Below are 19,659 nucleotides of genomic sequence, written 5' to 3' on the forward strand. Positions count from 1 at the left end.
GGTTCACATGCCTGTCAGGCTCTGGTTATCCTGGCCCTGGCAGCCTTGCTCCCACACAGCCAGAGCCCGTGGGCCGACTGTCACTTACAGACCATGGGAGCTGCCCTGCTTCACAGTTTGGATCCATGACCAAGCTCATTCAGCTTCCCCTAAGAGGGGGCATCACCAACCGGGGTCATCTGTAGCTCTCCAAGTTATTCTGCCCTTGGATGGGGCAACCCTGATAATTAAGACTAGTTGGAGGATTCTTGGGCAAGTGTGACCAGAGGGGACTTCCCTGGTGGTCCAGTGGTTAAGACTCCATGCTTCCACCGAAGGGGCATGGGTTTGATCCCTGATCAGGGAACTAAGATCCCACATACCTTGGAGCACCTAAGCCTGTGTACCACAACTAGAGAGCCCGTATGCCTCCAACGACTGAGCCCACGTGCTACATCTACTGAAACCCATGAGCCCTAGAGCCAGCGTTCCGCACCAAGAGAAGCCACTACAATGAGAAGCCTGCGTACAGCAACTAGAGAGTGGCCCCACTCACTGCAGCTAGAGATAGCCTGCTCACAGCAACAAAGACCCAGCACAGCCGAAAATACATTTAAAAAGAAGTTGTTGGCATCTTGCCTGCTGTTCTGTCCTCGTTGACCAGTCACTGCATCAGATTAGGGTTGACAACAGATACCAGAAGCTGGGAGAGGCAGGAGGGATCCTCCCCAGCAAACCCCAGCCATGCTGGGTCTTCGGACTGGTCTGTGGGTTTAAGTCTCCCAGTGATGGTGCTCTGTCAAGGCTAATAGATCCTGTGTCAAAAATGTTTGATTAGGGAGCTCCAGTGTTGCCCCTGGGTAGAGACAGCTAACCACTGGTTAGTTAGCCTTGAGCTAGTGTGAGTCTGCTTTCCAGCCCTGGGTACACCTGGCTAAGCTGCTTCCCCATCCTGGGCCTCTGTGCACCCTGGTAGAGCAGGGTCACTGGACTGCAGTTGCAACAGGAAAGGAAGGAGTATTAGTATCCTGCTAATGCAGGAGTGAGGCAAGGACTTGGTGGCCCATGATCAGGGGCTGAGGGTTCAAACCCACACTCTCCTGGAAGCAGGGTCCTGTGGCACCCCAGGTCCACAGACCTTGAAAGCTCTGCCCATCCCTCTCTGGATGGGCTGTGTCACATCATGTCAATCATGCTGTGACCATCCCACTGAGCTGAGAATGAAGCCCAGAGCACCAGCCTTCAACAGGGCACTGGCTTAGAACCCAATCCCATTTTACCTAGGAGTACACTGAACCAAGGAGGTGAAAGACCAACACACTGAAAACTACAAAACAGCAATGAAAGAAACTGAAGAAGACACTAATAAATGGAAAAGTATCCTTGCTCATGGATTGGAAAAATGTTGCTAAAATGACCATATTACCCACAGCTATCCATAGATTCTGTGCATCCCTATCAAAATGCCAATGATATTTTCCCTCAGAAATAGAACAAATAATTCCTCTAATTTCTGTGGAATCACAAAAGACTCCAAAGCAATCTTGAGAAAGAAGAACAAAGCCGGAGGCATCACATGCCTTGATTTCAAACTATATTACAAAGCTACGATAATCAAAACATATGGCATTGGCATAAAAACAGGCACATGCAGGGATCAATGGGACAGAATAGAGAGCCCAGAAATAAACCCAGGCACACATTGCCAGTGAATTTATGACCAAGGAGCCAAGAATATATAACAGGGAAAAGATAGCCTCAATAAATTGTGCTGGACAGTCCAGGGAAAACTGAACAGCTATACACAAAACAGTAAGCTGAACCACTATCTTACACTATCATGCACAAAAGTTAACTCAAAATGAACTAAAGATTTGAGCATAAGACCTGGAACCATAACATTCCTAGAAGACACAGATGTAGAGGCCCGTCTTGTGGACACAGCAGGGGAATGAGGGAGTGGGACGAATGGAGAGAGTAGCCTTGATGCATACTGCTGCTGCTGCTAAGTTGCTTCAGTCGTGTCCGACTCTGTGCGATTCCAGAGACGGCAGCCCACCAGGCTCCCCCATCCCTGGGATTCTCCAGGCAAGAACACTGGAGTGGGTTGCCATTTCCTTCTCCAATGCATACTACCGTGTGTGAAATAGAGAGCCAGTGAGAAGTTACTGTGTAGTACAGGGAGTTCAGCTCAGTGCTCTGTGACGACCTTGGGGGTGAATTGGCAGGGAGGGAGGTCCAAGAGGGTGGAGATATATGGCTGATTCGCACTGTTGTATGGCAGAAACCAACACAACATTCTAAAGCAATTATCCTCCAGTTAATAAACAAAAATAAAGTGAACTCGGAAAGAAAATAACTAGAAGAAAACATCCTGCCTGGAGTCTTCTCTACACACTGGCCCCCTGCAGAAGCCATGGGGGCTTCCGATGCCCACAGTGCCCATACGCACTCTGCCTTTCACCTCCACCAAGACAAGCCCACGACCTTGTCTCTTCGCCACTGATGGACAAACTCCCAGTGCACAGGACCAGCTCTTAGTTTCCAAGCTCCCCACCAGCCCTGACTTCAGTGCAAAGCAACAGAATGAGTGGCTTGAGAAATAAAGTAAGATCTGAAATACAGTCTCTCATTACCACATTCATAACGCTTCCCAGTCCCTTTGCCACAGAGGTTTCTTACATTGACCTAAGTTTGGGGGCTTTTACCTCCTCCTGACCTGTAACAAGCAGCTCACAGACCAGCCAGGCACAACTTTTGACAGGTCTGCTGGGCACACCATCCCCGTGAGTGGCCCCAGCGGCTGAGTGACACTTACCCTCATGCCCAGCTCTATGTTCTCCCCACCGTACACCTCCATGCCTGGGTCCAGCAGACCAATGTCCCCGAAGTACTCCCGGTCCACAACGAAGGAGCAGCCGATCATGGCCGGGGTCCTGGGGAGAAGCAGACAGGGACCAAGCAGGCCATCAGTGTGCGGCGCAGACCCCAGCAGCCTGGGGGGGACCGCCACCCTCTTTCCAAGTCCTCACACGTCATCCCTGAGTTCCTTGTCTTCACCTGGTCACTGTGCCCAGGGCTTGCCTCAGGCTTGTCTTTGCACCCATCAGAGATGACCAAAAAACCAACATTCCATTCAGACAACTTAGTGTAGATTTTAAAAATTTAAAAATCTGATTACCCAGTGAGTTATTTAGTTGCCCTGATCATAATCTCCCAAGCTTCAGTCACTTACCTACCTCCTTCATTATTTTATCTGTGTATCAGGAATCAGGGCCACAACTGGCAGTCACACGGCTTGTGCACTGCTCAACTCTATGCTGCTGCTGCTGCTGCTGCTGCTAAGTCACTTCAGTCGTGTCCAACTCTGTGCAGTCCCATAGATGGCAGCCCACCAGGCTCCCCCGTCCCTGGGATTCTCCAGGCAAGAACACTGGAGTGGGTTGCCATTTCCTTCTCCAATGAATGAAAGTGAAAAGTGAAAGTGAAGTCGCTCAGTCATGTCCGACTCTTAGCGACCCCACGGACTGCAGCCTACCAGGCTCCTCTGTCCATGGGATTTTCCAGGCAAGAGTACTGGAGTGGGGTGCCATTGCCTTCTCCGACCAGCTGTACTATATTCCTGTAATAATTCTATTTACATCTACACATTTTTAAAATGTGAGTAAATCTTGCCTTGCCCCAAGCAATTGTATCTGTAAAATCACGTGTCAATGTGCTAGTTATATTTTCTTCTAAGATGTATTAGCAATTTATCAGTGTTGAGACCTCCACTGGACTCATGGAGCAGTGGTGATCAAAGCAGGTCATGAACGGACGGAGTGGCAGAGAAAAGTGGGCGGTATCACTGTGAATGGACCTGCACACTCGCTGACTCATTCATTCATTTCTGATACACTCACATCATAAACTCAGTGTATACTGAGAACCTATTAGTTGGAGGAGAAAAAAAAATAAAGGAAAAATATCTTTCTAGCAATAGGCACAATCTCTGTTTTGTGAGAAAGCAGGACCTTCCAAGCTTTTTTAAAAAATTTATTTACTTTTATTAATGCCTGTACTGGGTCTTCGTTGCTGCACAGGCTTTTTCTCTAGTGGCAGAGAGCAGGGGCCACTCTCTAGTTGCGGTGCGTGGGCTTCTCACTGGGATGGCTTCTCTTGTTGCAGAGCACAGGCAGTAGGGTGTGCACACTTCAGTGGTTGTGGCTCCCGGCCCAGGCTCAGTAGCTGTGCAGGCTTAGTTGCTCCGAGGAATGTGGGATCTTCCCGAATCAGGGATTGAACCCATGTCTCCTGCATTTGCAGGCAGATTAGTTACCACCGAGTCACCAGGGAAGTCCCCTTCCAAGCTTTGGATGGAAGAATTTGCTTCAAAACAAAGACAACCACCTTGTAGCCTAAGGGCTCAGTTTCTTCCAAGCTCTTAGAGGACTGGCAAAGGCTCCCCCATTGTCCCCGAAGGCCCCCCAAGACCCCGAAAGACAGGGTTGTGGCTGCCCTCTCCTCTGCTTCCACTTGTGCCCACCCACTGCTCTCACAGGTATGAAATCTCTCTTCACTGAAAACAACACAAAAAGCTGTTCTTAATCACAGTTTAAAAGAAGCATTTCCGGTCCCAGTGACTGGGACACCAGAAGCAAGTGCCCATGAGTTGTCCAAGAATAACAGAGGCATTAAAAGGCAATTATCCTTTTATTTGTGTAAAGATCCAATTTGTTTTGTCATGACATTTGGGCCACAAATCTAATAGTAACAAAATTTTAATGTCATCTGTGACGCATAGCAAGCGTTTAACTAGTTAAGTTATAGTTCACCGACGACGACAGCTATTTCTTTCATTTTCTTAACGACAACACAAAAATCTCAGGGTGATCTCTCATGAATTGAACTGCCAAGTCCCTGCCAAGTCTATTACAGCTGTAATGATTTTTTTATTATTGCTCTGAGTTCCAAAATAAACTTCACCTCACAAGGCGACGGTAGCAGAGTCAGCTGGCTCTGAATTTATTTGCATGAGAAATTCTTGCTGTGATTACGGAAAACGGTGAAGGCCGAGGGTTCTCGGGTTCGGTGGAGGAGGAACTTGGTCACCCTGGGGAGCATCCTTACATCTGGGCTGATGTGCTGCCCGCCTGGATACAGCCTCTCCATGAGGATGCTCTCCTGGACTCCTGCCTTGCAGAGGCCACAGACATGCAGACACACACAGGTGCACAGACACACATGCCACACACATGCATGGACAAGCAGACACACGCAACAGACACATGGATACATGGACACATGGAGACACACGCAACACACACATGCGTGGACAAGCATACACATGCAACAGACACACGGATACATGGACACATGGAGACACATACGCAACACACATACCCCATAAGGACAGACACACACAATAAACAGATGTACAGATATACAGACACACACAATACACACACATAGTCCCATGAATGTACTCACAAACATACACACCCAAATGCACACAGATACATATAGACACACATAACATTCACACAGACAATACACAGAGAAACACACGTGTGCACACACATAAACACAGATACACACCTGCAGCAAACACACAGAGATACATGCAGCACATGCATACACAGAGATACACACAGACACACATCTAGGCATCACACACAGGCACACATCCCCAGGTCCATGAAGCCTTGGAGTTCTATATGAATAGGAGCTGATAAAATGAAGATCACAAATGGGCTCTTCAGCTTTTGGGAGAGTGACAAGGGACAAGAGAGGCACCTGCTCTCGATGTCTTGAAGAAGAACACCGGCTCACAGGCAGGGCACTGTCAGGTGATCAGCATAACACAGGGGAGGACAGCCGACCGGGTGTAGGGGCCACATGCGCTGGTGACAAGGTGGTGGAGAAACTGGTGTGCATTGGCTCAACCCTCCTGGAAAAGTCTGAAGCTATGAACAGAGAGCCAGCAGTGCTTGTGCAGTGATGCAGTGCTGACCCAGCTCCTTGCACACCAGCTGTGTGCCCTTGGGCAAGCTGGTCAGCTTCTCTGTGCTCAGCTTCCCTGCCAGTAACACGAGAGGCAGAATGGTGCCTCCTCCAAAGGCAGCTGTGCAGATGAAAACTATATGGAGGAGGGTCTGGAGCCTGGGAACCATTTACTGTTACTATTTTACCCCCTAATTCCGTGGCTGGCATTTATCCTAGGAGACTGATCCGAAAGCTATTTGCACAAAGCTGTGCACTGCAGCGTGAGTTATAGTGGCAAAAGGGAAATCAACTTAGAGTTCATCAGTGTAGATGGTCGAATGAGTTTCGAGCCGTTCTTTTGACGGATTGTTACCTACCCAGCAGGTGAGGTGCTTATCAAGACCACCCAGTGCCATAAGAAGTGATGCTTGGGAGAAGGTAAGCGACAAGTCAGCAAGGAAAATGTCACCAACCTACCACTGTGACCAGAGAAGCAATTATGTGTGAGTGTGCCTGTATGCACAGGCTTCCCCTGTGGCTCATTGGTAAAGAATCCGTCTGCCATGAAGGAGACACAGGAGATGAAGTTTCGATCCCTGGGTTGGGGCGATCCCCTGGAGGAGGAAATGGCAACCCACTCCAGTATTCTTGCCTGGAGACTCCCATGGACAGAGGAGCCTGGTGGGCTACAGTCCGTGGGGTCACAAAGAGTCAGACATGCCTGAAGCAACTGAGCATGCATGCATGCACGTCTATAACGCATGCACAAATCTATATGTGGTCTTGTGTGGGTGTGTCTGTGTGTGTGGATCTATGTGTGGTCTTGTGTGGGTGTGTGTCTGTGTGTGCGAATCTATGTGTGGTCTTGTGTGTGTGTATCTGTGTGTGCGAATCTATGTGTGGTTTTTTGTGTGTGAGCATGTACACGTGTCTGTGTGCTTGCATTTGTGTCTTCGTGCATCTCTATGCATGAGTGTGCATCTGTGTGTGAGTACAGGTGTGACTTGGACCCTCATTCCATGTTCCCCTGCTTGTGGAGGGGAGCAGGTGCTGGGTGTGGGCCCCTCCGCCGACCCCACAACATCCCCTCTTTTCCTCTGGGTTCATCTGGCCCCACTGGAAGCCGGCTTACACCCATGGTCTCTCTGCATCCACAAGACACACTGGCATGAATCTGGACTGCCCCAGGGACAGGGGTGCAAACCCATATGTGGGCTCTGTGGCCCCAGGAAGATGCAAGCCAGATGAGCCTACGGGCTGCAGCTGCCCTCCTGGAGGCGGGCGGGGAGGGGCCCACACAACGCAGCCAATGCCCCACATCTGTGCTCTGCTAGCAGCTCAGAGCCACACGGAGACAAACACGCCACTGGTCATGGGTCCCGTTTTGACCTCATTCAGAATTCAGGAAATAGCTCCATTTCAATGATACAGTTCATGCGGGCAGCCACCTCCAGCACACAGGACCCCTGGGGCCACGAGGGCCTCCCAGCCCCTCACTGCCCTCTCTTTCTCCATCTGTCAAGGCTGAGATACTTCTCTGCAGAAATCCAAGCCTTCTTTTGACCCCTTTCTTCCTTGAGCTTCCAGGATAATGACTGGCAGAGAAATTTCCTTAGGTAAATTTTCACACACCAGCCTCTCCCAGGCCACCTTCCTCAGAGCAGGTGTGGGAGCTGTGTCCTTCAGGAGAAGGGCATCGGTTCCCCGCCCCAGGTCCGAGGGAGACCAGAAACCCCAGAGCAGTTCTCAGGAAAGACCCTTTCAGGCCCACAGACTGGCCCCAGGGATGCAGGTTCCCAGCCTGGGGTCAGGTTTCATGACGCGGTAAGGGGCAACATCACAAGGTTTGCCAGGAGCCTTTGCTGCAGGAGTTAGGGTACCAGGGCTTCTTCTCATGGGTCTGCCGCTGAGGGGAGGTTGTGGGAAGACCCCTTCCCTGAGAAGCTGGAGAGGAGGGCCATCCTCTGGATAATGACCTTGGAAGCAAAGACCTCAAGCCTGCCCTTGGAGTCTTGTCACTCCAGACTCTCCAGCCCAAAGGGCGTGTGAAGCAGGCTGTTGGGAGCAGTGGGGACTGTGACACTGTCCCCCTCCCCCACCCCGAGAGCTCAGTAACAACTCAGCTCCAGTGGATCATCACCAGCTAGGAATGGGGACCTGGGTTTTTCCAGAATCTTCTACTTTTCAAAGAATAGATACCAATTTCGTGTGAAATCTCTTAAGTATAAACATTGGTTCCAAGTTTGAGACATATATGACAAATCAGGTGACATACTGAGATTCAAGTGGCTTCCCTAGAACTTGAAGGACAAGGTCACACCACTCTAGGCTCCCTGGGCACTGTGCATACTAAGAGTGGGAGATTCAGAACGCCTTGTTCTCCCCCCAAGAAGAATGGCTGGGCGTCTGGGAGCTGTCTGCAGCATCACTAGGAGGGCAGTGAGTCCCAGCATGGAGCCTGCTGAGGGCCAGCAGGGTCTGGGGAGAGGCTGGTTGGCTTCCTCTCCAATTTTCAGGAAGCCTTGGCTGGGTGTGGTTAAAGCGACTGCATGGGCCAGCTGGCCACCAGCCCTGAAGGTGGCCTTGAGAGGCCCCTGTCAGGGCTCTACTTCCCCAGTGGGCTGCACTCATGCACATGGAGGATACAACTTGGGGACTAGCTGTGACAATGGCACCATGTGGACCTGAGGAATGTTTGTGATTGTCACACGCATTATTGGATGTGAACGGCCCTCAGGGTCTCATCTCAACATGGCTGTGTGTCGGCTCTGTCCCCGTGGGGTCACCCTGCTGGGAGATGCCCAGTGAGGCTTGGGATCTCCCAACCTTGGAGCAGGGCTCTGCAGAGGGCCCTCTTCTGGACACCGGCATGTTCATTTCTTGCAGCTGTGAAACAAATACCACATGAACTGGGGCTTCAGACAAGAGATATTTGTCCTCTGCTAGCTCTGAAGGCCAGAAGTCTAAAGTCAAGGTGTGGGCAGGGCCATACTCCCTCTGAAGCTCCTGAGGAGGACCCTCCCTGCCTCTTCCAATGTCCTTGGCTTGTGGCTGCATCCCTCCCATCTCTGACTCCGGAGTGGCATGGTCTTTCCTCTTCTGTGTGTTTCTTACAAGGACACTTTCAGCAGCATTCAGGACCCAGCTGGGTCATCCACAGTAATCTCCCCGTCACAACATTCTAATTACATCTGCAAAGACCCTTTTCCCAGTGAGGTTGAATTCATGGGTTCTGGGTGGTCAGGACATAGACATGGCTGTCTGCTGTGCCCAGCCTTCCATCTCGGCCTTCTTATAAACCCTGTAGTATCTTCTCGGGAGACCATCTCTCTCCTTGAATGTACTCCCTGTGGGATGGCGAGTCTCCAGAACTTCCCTTCAGTGAAGGTCAACGGGTCCTTGGAGGGCCCTTCTCCCATCCACTTCCAGGAAAGATAGGGGCAGGGGTTTGTGACTCTGGAGACTGTCCTGGGGGCTGACAGTGTGTGCTATTCTGTGTCTGACGTTTTTGCCACACTTTGAGTTTCGTCCTCATTGTCATGGGCATCACCATACGACCCTTTGTAGTTCTGAGAAGCATCACACTTCGTTTACCTGTTCACATGTTGATAGACATTTGGGTTCAATTCAGGACTGTTGTGAAAAAAGCTGCTGCTATGAACATTCGCATCTTTGTGTAGACATATGTTTTCATTTCTTTTGGGCAAATACCTGGGGTGGAACGGCTGGTCATGTAGGAAGTGTTTTTACCTCTAGGAGAAACTGCCAGGTTTCCAAAGCGGTCTTGCTAATGTCTGCTCCCACCGGCCACGCTGAGAGTTGTGACTGGTCCGTGTTGCCATTGGTTTATCTGACCGACATTCTGTCTTATTTCCCTTGTGACTGCAGTGGGCGGCTTCCCATACGTGTGTTAGTGTTTTGTCTGCCTCCTTGGTATAGCATTTGTTCAAGGTCTTTGCCTGTTTTTTTATTTCGGGTTTTGGGATTAGGGCTTTCTAATTCTTTCCAGGTGGTATTAATAAGGAGCAAAGTTTAAGACAACTTGCAGTCTGGCCAGAGCATTCTTTCTTCAGCTTGAGCATCCAGGCTGCTCTGAGACTTAATTTCTTGCTGGACAGCTCTTTGCTAATGGAGGGTAGGTGCCCAAAAGCCCCTCTAAGACCCTCCTAGGGGAAGAAACAACTTGTAAATGTGCCATGATGGACAGTTCTGGTCACTCATGGGCAGAATGGCCTGTTTCAGCAGGGACACACCAGATTGGAGAGATGAGGCAGGAGAGGTCCCTGCCTGAGGCCTTGAAATCCCAAACCTCTGTGGGGAGAACTGGCCAAGGCTCCAGGGGATCAACAGACCCTGGAGATGAACATTCACTCCAAGAAAAATACCTCCAGCCTGTTGGGCCCCCGGGAGAAAGTGGCAGCCCCAGTTGATTTTGAAGCATAGATTTCCCAGGGGTTCAACAGACCAGGGAAAAGAAGGGAGGGGCTGAAAACTGCAGAAGGTCAGTGAGTGATGGAAACGAACGAAGCAAGCCAGGTGCAAGAAGAGTGACCGTGCAAATCTGAAGGCAGAGCAACACAGAGACATTAGGGAGTGGTGGGGACTGCAGCAAATTGGAGACCTCAGCCCTGTTTAGACAGGGGGTCACTTCTCAGCTCCAGTGACTGGCTGCCCTGTGAGAACGTGCACCTTCTCATCTTAATAAAGATGCATTTTTAACATGGGAAAAACTCTACGTTTTCAGGTATGGGAACCAATTCAAAATAAAATAAGTGCTTTGGAGCACATTCTCTATAGCACACCCACCATCCTGGGTCTGCTGGTTTCTTTGTCCTCTGCTGCTTTATGACTCTCGTGGTGTTGCCTCTGTCTGTCTGTCTCTCCCTCGTTCTGTCTGGGTCTCTGTCTCCTTCTCACTCCCTCTCTGCACCCCTATTCCTTTCTGCTCCCTGGCACCTTCCTCGTTTTGTTTCTTAGTGTGCACCCTCCCCCGAATCTCTGTCTTCCTCTGCTCATCCTGAAGTAGGCAACAAATGGGCCCCAGGTTAGACATTTACAATGGGTTTCCTATTTGCATTTCAGGGAGCAGGAAGAACAGGGGCTTCAGGCTGGATTCCTGAGACCAAGAAATAGGTGGGCTCCAGATCAGGCATTTACAATCAGCCTCCTGTTTGCCCTCTGAGATGGAAGTAACAGCAGAAACAGGGTAAATAGCCATTGCATGTCTCTTGTAAACACCTAAAGTAATAGTCATGGCACGGACAAAGAGGGGCAAACCTTGTTTGAGTAAAGGATTAAGGGATCTCTGCTTCCCCCTTTTCGGGACAAAGGAGACACTACCTATGCCCCCAAAAGGCTCCTTTATGGGAGTGAAAGTCAAGGGATAACATCAGGCCATAATGAGTCTTGCTCTTCCCAGAAGCCTTTACTTTGAGATCCATCTTGGCTGAGAGGTGCGTGCGCACCCAAGGGAGGGTCCCAGGGTAGGTCAGGTGTAGAAAAAGGAACCAGATAATTAGCCTGAAGGAAGACAAAGACCCAGAAGAACTGACCTATATAAATGACTTCACCACCTCTTTACCGTGCCGCTCACCACTAGGAGGGGCCCACCCTTTCTCTCCGGGTGTTTGTCTCTGCCTTGCTTCTGTCTTAACTAAGCAAACATTTTCTCTATGTGCTCTCCCACTTGTCGTGCTATGTCTGTAATAATAAACTTTGTACCTGCATTTACAGTTCCTGCCTCTGTGATAAATGCACTTTTCACTGGGTGCAAAGATCCAGAGAAAAATAGCTTCTAGCCTCTAGCCCTTGCTGTTCTGGTGGCTAGAATTCTTGGTTCTCATCCAGGCTTCCCAGGTTCAATTCCTGGGCAGGGAATGAAGATCTTGCTTCACACCACTGCTCACTGCTGCTTCCCTGAGATTCATCTGTCTCGTTCCCCTCTCTCTTTCCTTGGTGTCTCCCTTTTTCTGCTGTCTCCAAGTCTGTGTTCTTTTTCTCTGTCTCTTTTACTGGCTCTTTCTCTTTCTCTTCATTCTATCTGTCTGTCTCCCTCCTTCTCTCTCCTCCACCTGACCTGGTTATCAGTCAGTTCAGTCGCTCAGTCGTGTCTGACTCTTTGTGACTCCATGGACTGTAGCACACCAGACTTCCCTGTCCATTACTAACTCCTGGAGCTTACTCAAACTCGTGTCCATCAAGTCAGTGATGCCATCCAACCATCTCATCCTGTCACCCCCTTCTCCTCCTGCCTTCAGTCTTTCCCACCATCAGGGTCTTTTCCAATGAGTCAGTTCTTTGGATCAGGTGACCAAAGTATTGGAGCTTCAGCTTCAGCATCAGTCCTTCCAATGAATATTCAGAACTGATTTCCTTTAGGATTGACTGCTTTGATCTCCTTGCAGTCCACGGGACTCTCAAGAGTCTTCTCCAACACCACAGTTCAAAAGCATCAATTCTTCTGCACTCAGCTTTCTTTATAGTCCAACTGTCACATTCACACATGACTACTGGAAAAATCATAGCTTTGACTAGATGGACCTTTGCTGGCAAAGTAATGTCTCTGCTATTCAACATGCTGTCTAGGTTTGTCATGGCTTTTCTTCCAAGAAGAAAGCATGTTTTAATTTCATGGTTGCAGTCACCATCTGCAGTGATTTTGGAGCCCCCCCAAAATAAAGTCTCTCACTGTTTCCATTGTTTCCCCATCTATTTGCCATGAAGTGATGGGACCAAATGCCATAATCTTAGTTTTCTGAATGTTGAGCTTTAAGCCAACTTTTTCACTCTCCTCTTTCACTTTCATCAAGAGGCTCTTTAGTTCTTCTTCACTTTCTGCCATAAGGGTAGTGTCATCTTCATATCTGAGGTTATTGATATTTCTCCTGGCAGTCTTGATTTCATCTTGATTCCAACCCAGAATTTTGCATGATTTACTCTGCATATAAATGAAATAAGTAGGGTGACAATATACAGCCTTGATGTACTCCTTTCCCAATTTTGAACCAGTTCTGTTGTTCCGTGTCCAGTTCTAACTGTTGCTTCTTGACCTGCATACAGATTTCTCAGGAGGCAGGTCAGGTGGTCTGGTATTCGCATCTCTTGAAGAATTTTCCACAGTTTGTTGTGATCCACACAAAGGGTTTGGCCTAGGCAATAAAGCAGAAGTAGTTTTTCTGGAATTCTCTTGCTTTCTCGATGATCCAATGGATGTTGGCAATTTGATCTCTGGTTCCTCTGCCCTTTCTAAATTCAGCTGGAACATCTGGAAGTTCACAATTCATGTACTGTTGAAGCCTGGCTTGGAGAATTTTGAGCATTACTTTGCTAGCATGTGAGATGAGTGCAACTGTGTGGTAGTTTGAACATTCTTTGGCATTGCCTTTCTTTGGGATTGGAATGAAAACTGACCTTTTCCAGTCCTGTGGCCACTGCTGAGTTTTCCAAATTTGCTGGCATATTGAGTGCAGCACTTTCACAGCATCATCTTTTAGGATTTGAAATAACTCAACTGGAATTCCATCACCTCCACTAGCTTTGTTCATAGTGATGCTTCCTAAGGCCCACTTGACTTTGCATTCCAGGATGTCTGGCTCTAGTTGAGTGATCACACCATTGTGGTTATCTGGGTCATGAAGATCTTTTTTTGTACAGTTCTTCTGTGTATTCTTGCCACCTCTTCTTAATATATTCTGCTTCTGTTAGGTCCATACCATTTCTGTCCTTTATTGGGCCAATCTTTGCATGAAATGTTCCCTTGGTACCTCTAATCTTCTTGAAGAGATCTCTAGTCTTTCCCATTCTATTGTTTTCCTCTAATTCTTTGCACTGATCACTGAGGAAGGCTTTCTTATCTCTCCTTGCTATTCTTTGGAACTCTGCATTCAGATGCCTATATCTTTCCTTTTCTCCTTTGCCTTTTGCTTCCCTTCGTTTCTAAGCTATTTGTAAGGCCTCATCAGACAGCCATTTTGCCCTTTTGCATTTCTTTTTCTTGGGGATGGTCTTGATCACTGCCTCCTGTACAATGACATGAACCTTTGACCATAGTTCTTCAGGCACTCTATCAGATCTAATCCCTTGAATCTATTTGTCACTTCCACTGTATAATCATAAGGGATTTGATTTAGGTTATACCTGAATGGTCTAGTGGTTATCCCTACTTTCTTCAATGTAAGTCTGAATTTGGCAATAAGGAGTTCATGATCTAAGCCACAGTCAGCTCCCGGTCTTGTTTTTTGCTGACTGTATAGAGCGTCTCCATCTTTGGCTGCAAAGAATATAATCAATCTGATTTCAGTATTGACCCTCTGGTGATGTCCATGTGTAGGGTCGTCTCTTATGTTGCTGGAAGAGGGTGTTTTTTATGACCAGTGCATTCTCTTGACAAAACTCTATTAGCCTTTGCCCTACTTCATTTTGTACTCCAAGGTCAAATTTGCCTGTTACTCCAGATGTCTCTTGACTTCCTACTTTTGCACTCCTGCCCCCTATAATGAAAAGGACATCTTTTTTGGATGTTAGTTCTAGAAGGTCCTGTAGGTCTTCATAGAGCCATTCAACTTCAGCTTCTTCAGCATTACTGGTTGGGGCATAGACTTGGATTACTGTGATATTGAATGGTTTGCCTTGGAAATGAACAGAGGTCATTCTGTCATTTTTGAGACTGCACCCAAGTACTGCATTTTGGACTCTTTTGTTGACTATGAGGGCTACTCCATTTCTTCTAAGGGATTCTTGCCCACAGTAGTAGATATAATGGTCATCTGAGTTAAATTCACCCATTCCAGTTCACTGATTCCTAAAATGTCGATGTTCACTCTTTCCATCTCCTGTTTGATCACTTCCAATTTACCACTTCCAATTCATGGACCTAACATTCCGGGTTCCTATGCAACACTGCTCTTTACAGCATTAGACTCTACTGCCATCACCAGTCACATCCACAGCTGGGCACTGTTGTTGCTTTGGCTCTGTCTCTTCATTCTTTCTGGAGTCATTTCTCCACTCTTCTCCAGTAGCATACTGGGCACCTACCAATCTGGGGAGTTCATCTTTCAGTGTCCTATCTTTTTGCCTTTTCATACTGTTCATGGGGTTCTCAAGGCAAGGATGCTGAAGTGGTTTGCCACTCCCTTCTCCAATGAACCTCATTTTGTCAGAACTCTCCACCATGATCTGTCGGTCTTGGGTGGCCCTACATGGCATGGCTCAGTTTCATTGAGTTAGACAAGGCTGTGGTGCATGTGATCAGTTTGATTAGTTTTCTGTGATTATGGTTTTCATTCTGTCTGTCCTCTGAGGGATAAGGATAAGAGACTTATGGAAGCTTCCTGATGGGAGAGACTGGCTGTGGGGGAAACTGGGTCTTGTTCTGATGGGTGGGGCCATGCTCAGTAAATCTTTAATCCAATTTTCTGTTTATGGGTGGGGTTGTGTTTCCTTCCTGTTGTTTGACCTGAGACCAAACTATGGTGGAGGTAATAGCGACCTCCTTCTAAAGGTCCCATGCATGCCCTGCCGCATTCAGTGCCCCTGACCCTGCAGCAGGCCACCGCCGACCCACGCCTCTGCCGGAGACTCTTGGACGCTCACAAGCAAGTCTGGGTCAGTCTCTTGTGGGGGGACATTACTCCTTTCTCCTTTCTTCCTCCAGGAATCTGTTTCCCTAGTCCTGTGTAAGTTCTGACAGCTCTATGGTGGGGTTAATGGAGACCTCCTCCAAGAGGGCTTATGCCACACCCAGATCTGCTGCACCCAGAGCCCTACCCCTGCAGCAGACCACTGCTGACCCGTACCTCTGCAGAAGACACTCAAACACTCAGAGTCAGGTCTTGCTCAGTCTCTGTGGGGTCTCCTGGTACACACAAGGTTTTGTTTGAGCTCTTCGAGCATCTCTGGTGGGTATGGGGTTTCATTCTGAGCGTGATTTCACCCCTCCTACCATCCTGCTGGGACTTCTCCTTTGCCCTTGGATGTGGGATATCTTTTTTTTTGTTGGGATCTAACATTCTCCTGTCGATGGTTGTTCAGCAGCAAGTTGTAATTTTGGAGTTCTCGCAGGGGAAGATGAGCATATGTCCTTCTACTCTGCCATCTTGATCTCCTGGTTATCACTCAGGTCACAATCTGGAGCCACTTCCCATTTCCCCATCACACCGCCATGTCCCTCTTCACACCCAGGGAAACCCTGGACTGACCGCATCCTGCTGTTTCTACTCTCCCACCTGGTGCCAGGCCTTGGCTTTCTGCAGAGGAATGCCACCTGTCCCTCCAGTTCCCAAGGCCCCTGCTGCAGCCCTGCCCCACCTCACTGTCCTGGCTCTTTCCAGGCCAGGCCGCGCCCCAGTGACCCCACCCACCTGACTCCTCCAGTGCAGGCCCCGCCCCAGTGGCCCTGGTGGCCAGCTCACCTGATGGGCGCCGCCTCGTCGCCACGGTCCAGCCAGTCCTGGGGCGGGACGATGTACATGCACCAAAGGCCCCAGTTGTAGCCGTGGGCTGCGCTGGCGTATTGCTGCACCTCGAACGTGTCGTACTTGATGTTGTCGATGGCTGGCAGGACGATCCGCCGGCGGTCCTCCCGGATCCGCGTAAGGGCGGGCTCGGCCCTGCAAGGAGACGCAGGTCCCTGAGGAAGGGCACGGATGCCAGGGACCCCCGTCCCGTCCCCCTAGGTAGGGAGCCAGGACCCAGGCGGCCACACCCGCATCTAATGTTGGGCTAGACCAACCCTGCGGAGGGTAGATCCAAGCGCTGCACCTCTGGAAGCCCCGGAGTCGTCTGGGCCGCACACCCGGCTGCCCGAGGTCTCGCTCTGCCTGAGGCAGCCCGTGGCTAACCAGCGATTGACACTAGGGATCTAAACACCATCCAGGCCCCATCTCTGACATCTGATGAGCTGTCCTGGCTCCAGAGAGCTCTGTGAGTCAGCTTAGTCTGACAGCCGGCCTGCCTCACAGCCTGGCTTTTCTGGCAAGTGAATCCTACTTCCTGGCAGGCCTTCCCTCCAGGGCTGGAAGGTACATTCATTTACAAGCAGGAATGGAGGCCTGAATGTGCCACACCCTCTTGTAACACATAGGCGCATACCCGTGAACTAGAAAAAAAAAAAAAAAAAGCTATGCCTCCGGGAGCTTAGGATATACTGAAGGGACAGAAAGGCTAACAAGCGCTATTGTGCAGTGCACAACCTACACAACAGTATGTGGTGGGCCTGACTGAGTGGGTATGGGGGGACAGACAAAAATGTATAAGTAAATGATATATTAGGAGGTGATATGCATTGTGACAGAAAAAGAGGGCAAAATAAGGGTGATTTGGAATTGCTGTTTTAAATAGGGTGTTCAGGGTAGGTTGCACTGGGTGATGAGCAGAGGTGGTGTAGGATGTAGCAGCTGGTTGTTAGGGGAGGCAAGTGGGGTGCTGCACACAGAAAGAGCAGCCAGCACTGAGCCCCTGGGATGTGCTGGTGTGCTTGGGAAGCAGGCCAGGCAGCGGGAGTGGAGAGATGGTGACCGTGCAGGCGAGGAAGGCAGAGAGGAGAGAGACCAGAGGACAAAGGCTGTGGGTTGTGAATTTCCAATGCAGGAGTCCCCAGGGGCAAACAGGTAGCATTTCACTCTGGAGATGACCTTGTCTCCTGCAAGGATGAGATGCTGCCCAAGGGGCTGGAGTTCAACAGGGTCATGAGCAGCCTGCTGACTGGGGGACCAGAGAGAGGAACAGGGGGACAGGGGCCGAGCTCAGGGAGGGACAGCGGGGGCTGGGGTCAGGGTGAGAGGTTTCTGACCCTGCCTGGCCAGATTCACCTTATAGCCAGCCTTTCTTCCCATCCTTCCAAGCAAGAGCCTGGTATTTACCTGCCTTTCAGCTTCATGAGGAGGATTAATTAATTACTGTTAGCAAAGTGCTTCAGAGATGAAAAGCTCTCTGCAAATGCCACATGCGCTAATAAGGCAGAATCTTTATAGAGGCAGTTCTGGGAGGGGAGGGCTATTTGCAGATGGATAACTGGGTTTTCAGTGGTAAAATTAAAGTTACAGTAGTTTCAAATGGCATTTTGATGTGATAGACTTGTGACTCTCCCAAACATCCTCCAAATGCTCCAGGGAGTTTAACATACATGAGAGGGACAGAAAGCCCTTCGAGTACAGCTGAGCAGGGCACAACCTACACAACAGTATGCATGACCCTGGTGGAGGGCGGACCATAGCATGTCATTATGACCGAAGATGACAGATGTCATGGGAAAAGAAGTCGCTTCATGAGGGTGGCAGGAGAGGGAAATGGGGGCCAGCAGGGGAATTCAGAACTCACATCTCGGTTAGGCATGCGCTGGGTCAGAACCAGCCCTGAGAACACACTGGTGGTCCTGGGCTGGCTGAGATGTACCAGCGGGAGTGCAGGAGTGTGGAAGGAAAGGGCTCCATTCACCTGCCTACCAGGCACCAAAGCCCTGGTCCAACCAAAGCAGCAGTTAGGAAAACCGGGAACTTTGAGAGGTCCCGAAGGCCAGACCCTCAGGGGCCCCAGCTGGGGACACCTGGCCAGGCACTGTGGGGCTTGATCAGCATGCCCACCCCCTCCCTATGACCCTCTCATCTCCCTTGAGGGAATATCTCAGTGAACCTCTTAGTTTAGGCTTCAGAGAGTTTAAAGATGTGACTTGGGAGATTTGATATAAAGAAGAGTGAGTTTTAGTTTCTCTTGAAATGGGGCAAACTGGGTACACAGGGCTGACTTTTCCCTGCTGCTCGGCTGGTAGGGGCTGCAGGCTGCCCCTGGGTGAGGGGTTCATGCTCCCCGCCCACTGTGGACCCCTTGCATACCCTACCACTGTGGGTTTAACATAATGATCTTCAGGTGAGATCACACTGAGTGACCTGTGTGTGTGCGTGCATTATGGCTCAGGTGTGTCCGACTCTTTGCAACCCCACGGACTTTAGCCCACCAGGCTCCTCTGTCCATGGAATTCTCCGGGCAAGAATACTGGAGTGGGTTGCCATTTCCTTCTCCAGGAGACCTTCCTGACCCAGGGATCGAACCCAGGTCTCTTGCATTGCAGGCAGATTCTTTACCATCTGAGCCACCAGGGAAGCCTAGGCAGGCCCTAAATCCACAGACAAGGGTCTTTAGAAGAGAGAAGGGGAGAGGCACAGTCACACAGAGGGGAGAAGCCATGTGAAGACGGACACAAAGATTGGAGGGATGCGGTCACAAGCGCAGGGACTCCTGGGGCCCCAGAGCTGGAAGAGGGGTGAATGGTGTCCTCCCACAAAGACTGGTCCACTTGGAACCTGGGATGTGACCTTACTGGGAAACAGAGTCTTTGCAGAGGTAATTCAGTTAAAAAACCCAAGATGAGATCACCCTGGATTGGGGTGAACCTTGAATCCAAGGTGTGTCCTTCTAAGAGAAAGGAGAGGGAGGACACAAAGGAGAAGCCATGTGATGGCGGAGGCAGAGATGGACGGATGCTGCCACAGGCCTGGACGCCCGGAGCCATCAGAGCTGGAAGAGGTGGGAGGCTCCTCCCCAAGGGCTTCCTGGGGAGCCCAGCCCTGCCTGCACCTTGATTTTGACTTCTGGCCCCAGAGCTGTGAGAGAATGAATTTCTCTCGTTTTGAGCCACTAGCCTTTGGTCATTGTTATGGCAGCCCCAGGACATGCACTGGGTGACCCTCCCTCCACTTTCTCATGTCCCAGCCCCTCCAA

General features: G+C 49.8%; 1 protein-coding gene across 1 annotated transcript in view; it reads right to left on the minus strand.

Moving 5' to 3' along the window:
- The window catches only part of GALNT9 (polypeptide N-acetylgalactosaminyltransferase 9), a 119,495-nt gene that overhangs the window by 43,137 nt on the left and 56,699 nt on the right, over positions 1–19,659 (minus strand). Inside the window, exons 5-6 of the mRNA XM_005891207.3 lie at positions 16,356–16,553; positions 2,798–2,915 (exon numbers count right to left, since the gene is read on the minus strand). Coding sequence (XP_005891269.1) covers positions 2,798–2,915; positions 16,356–16,553 — 316 coding nt within the window. The remainder of the gene's footprint in view (positions 1–2,797; positions 2,916–16,355; positions 16,554–19,659) is intronic.

Source organism: Bos mutus, chromosome 17, assembly GCF_027580195.1.
Source record: "Bos mutus isolate GX-2022 chromosome 17, NWIPB_WYAK_1.1, whole genome shotgun sequence".
Classification (NCBI taxonomy): domain Eukaryota; kingdom Metazoa; phylum Chordata; class Mammalia; order Artiodactyla; family Bovidae; genus Bos; species Bos mutus.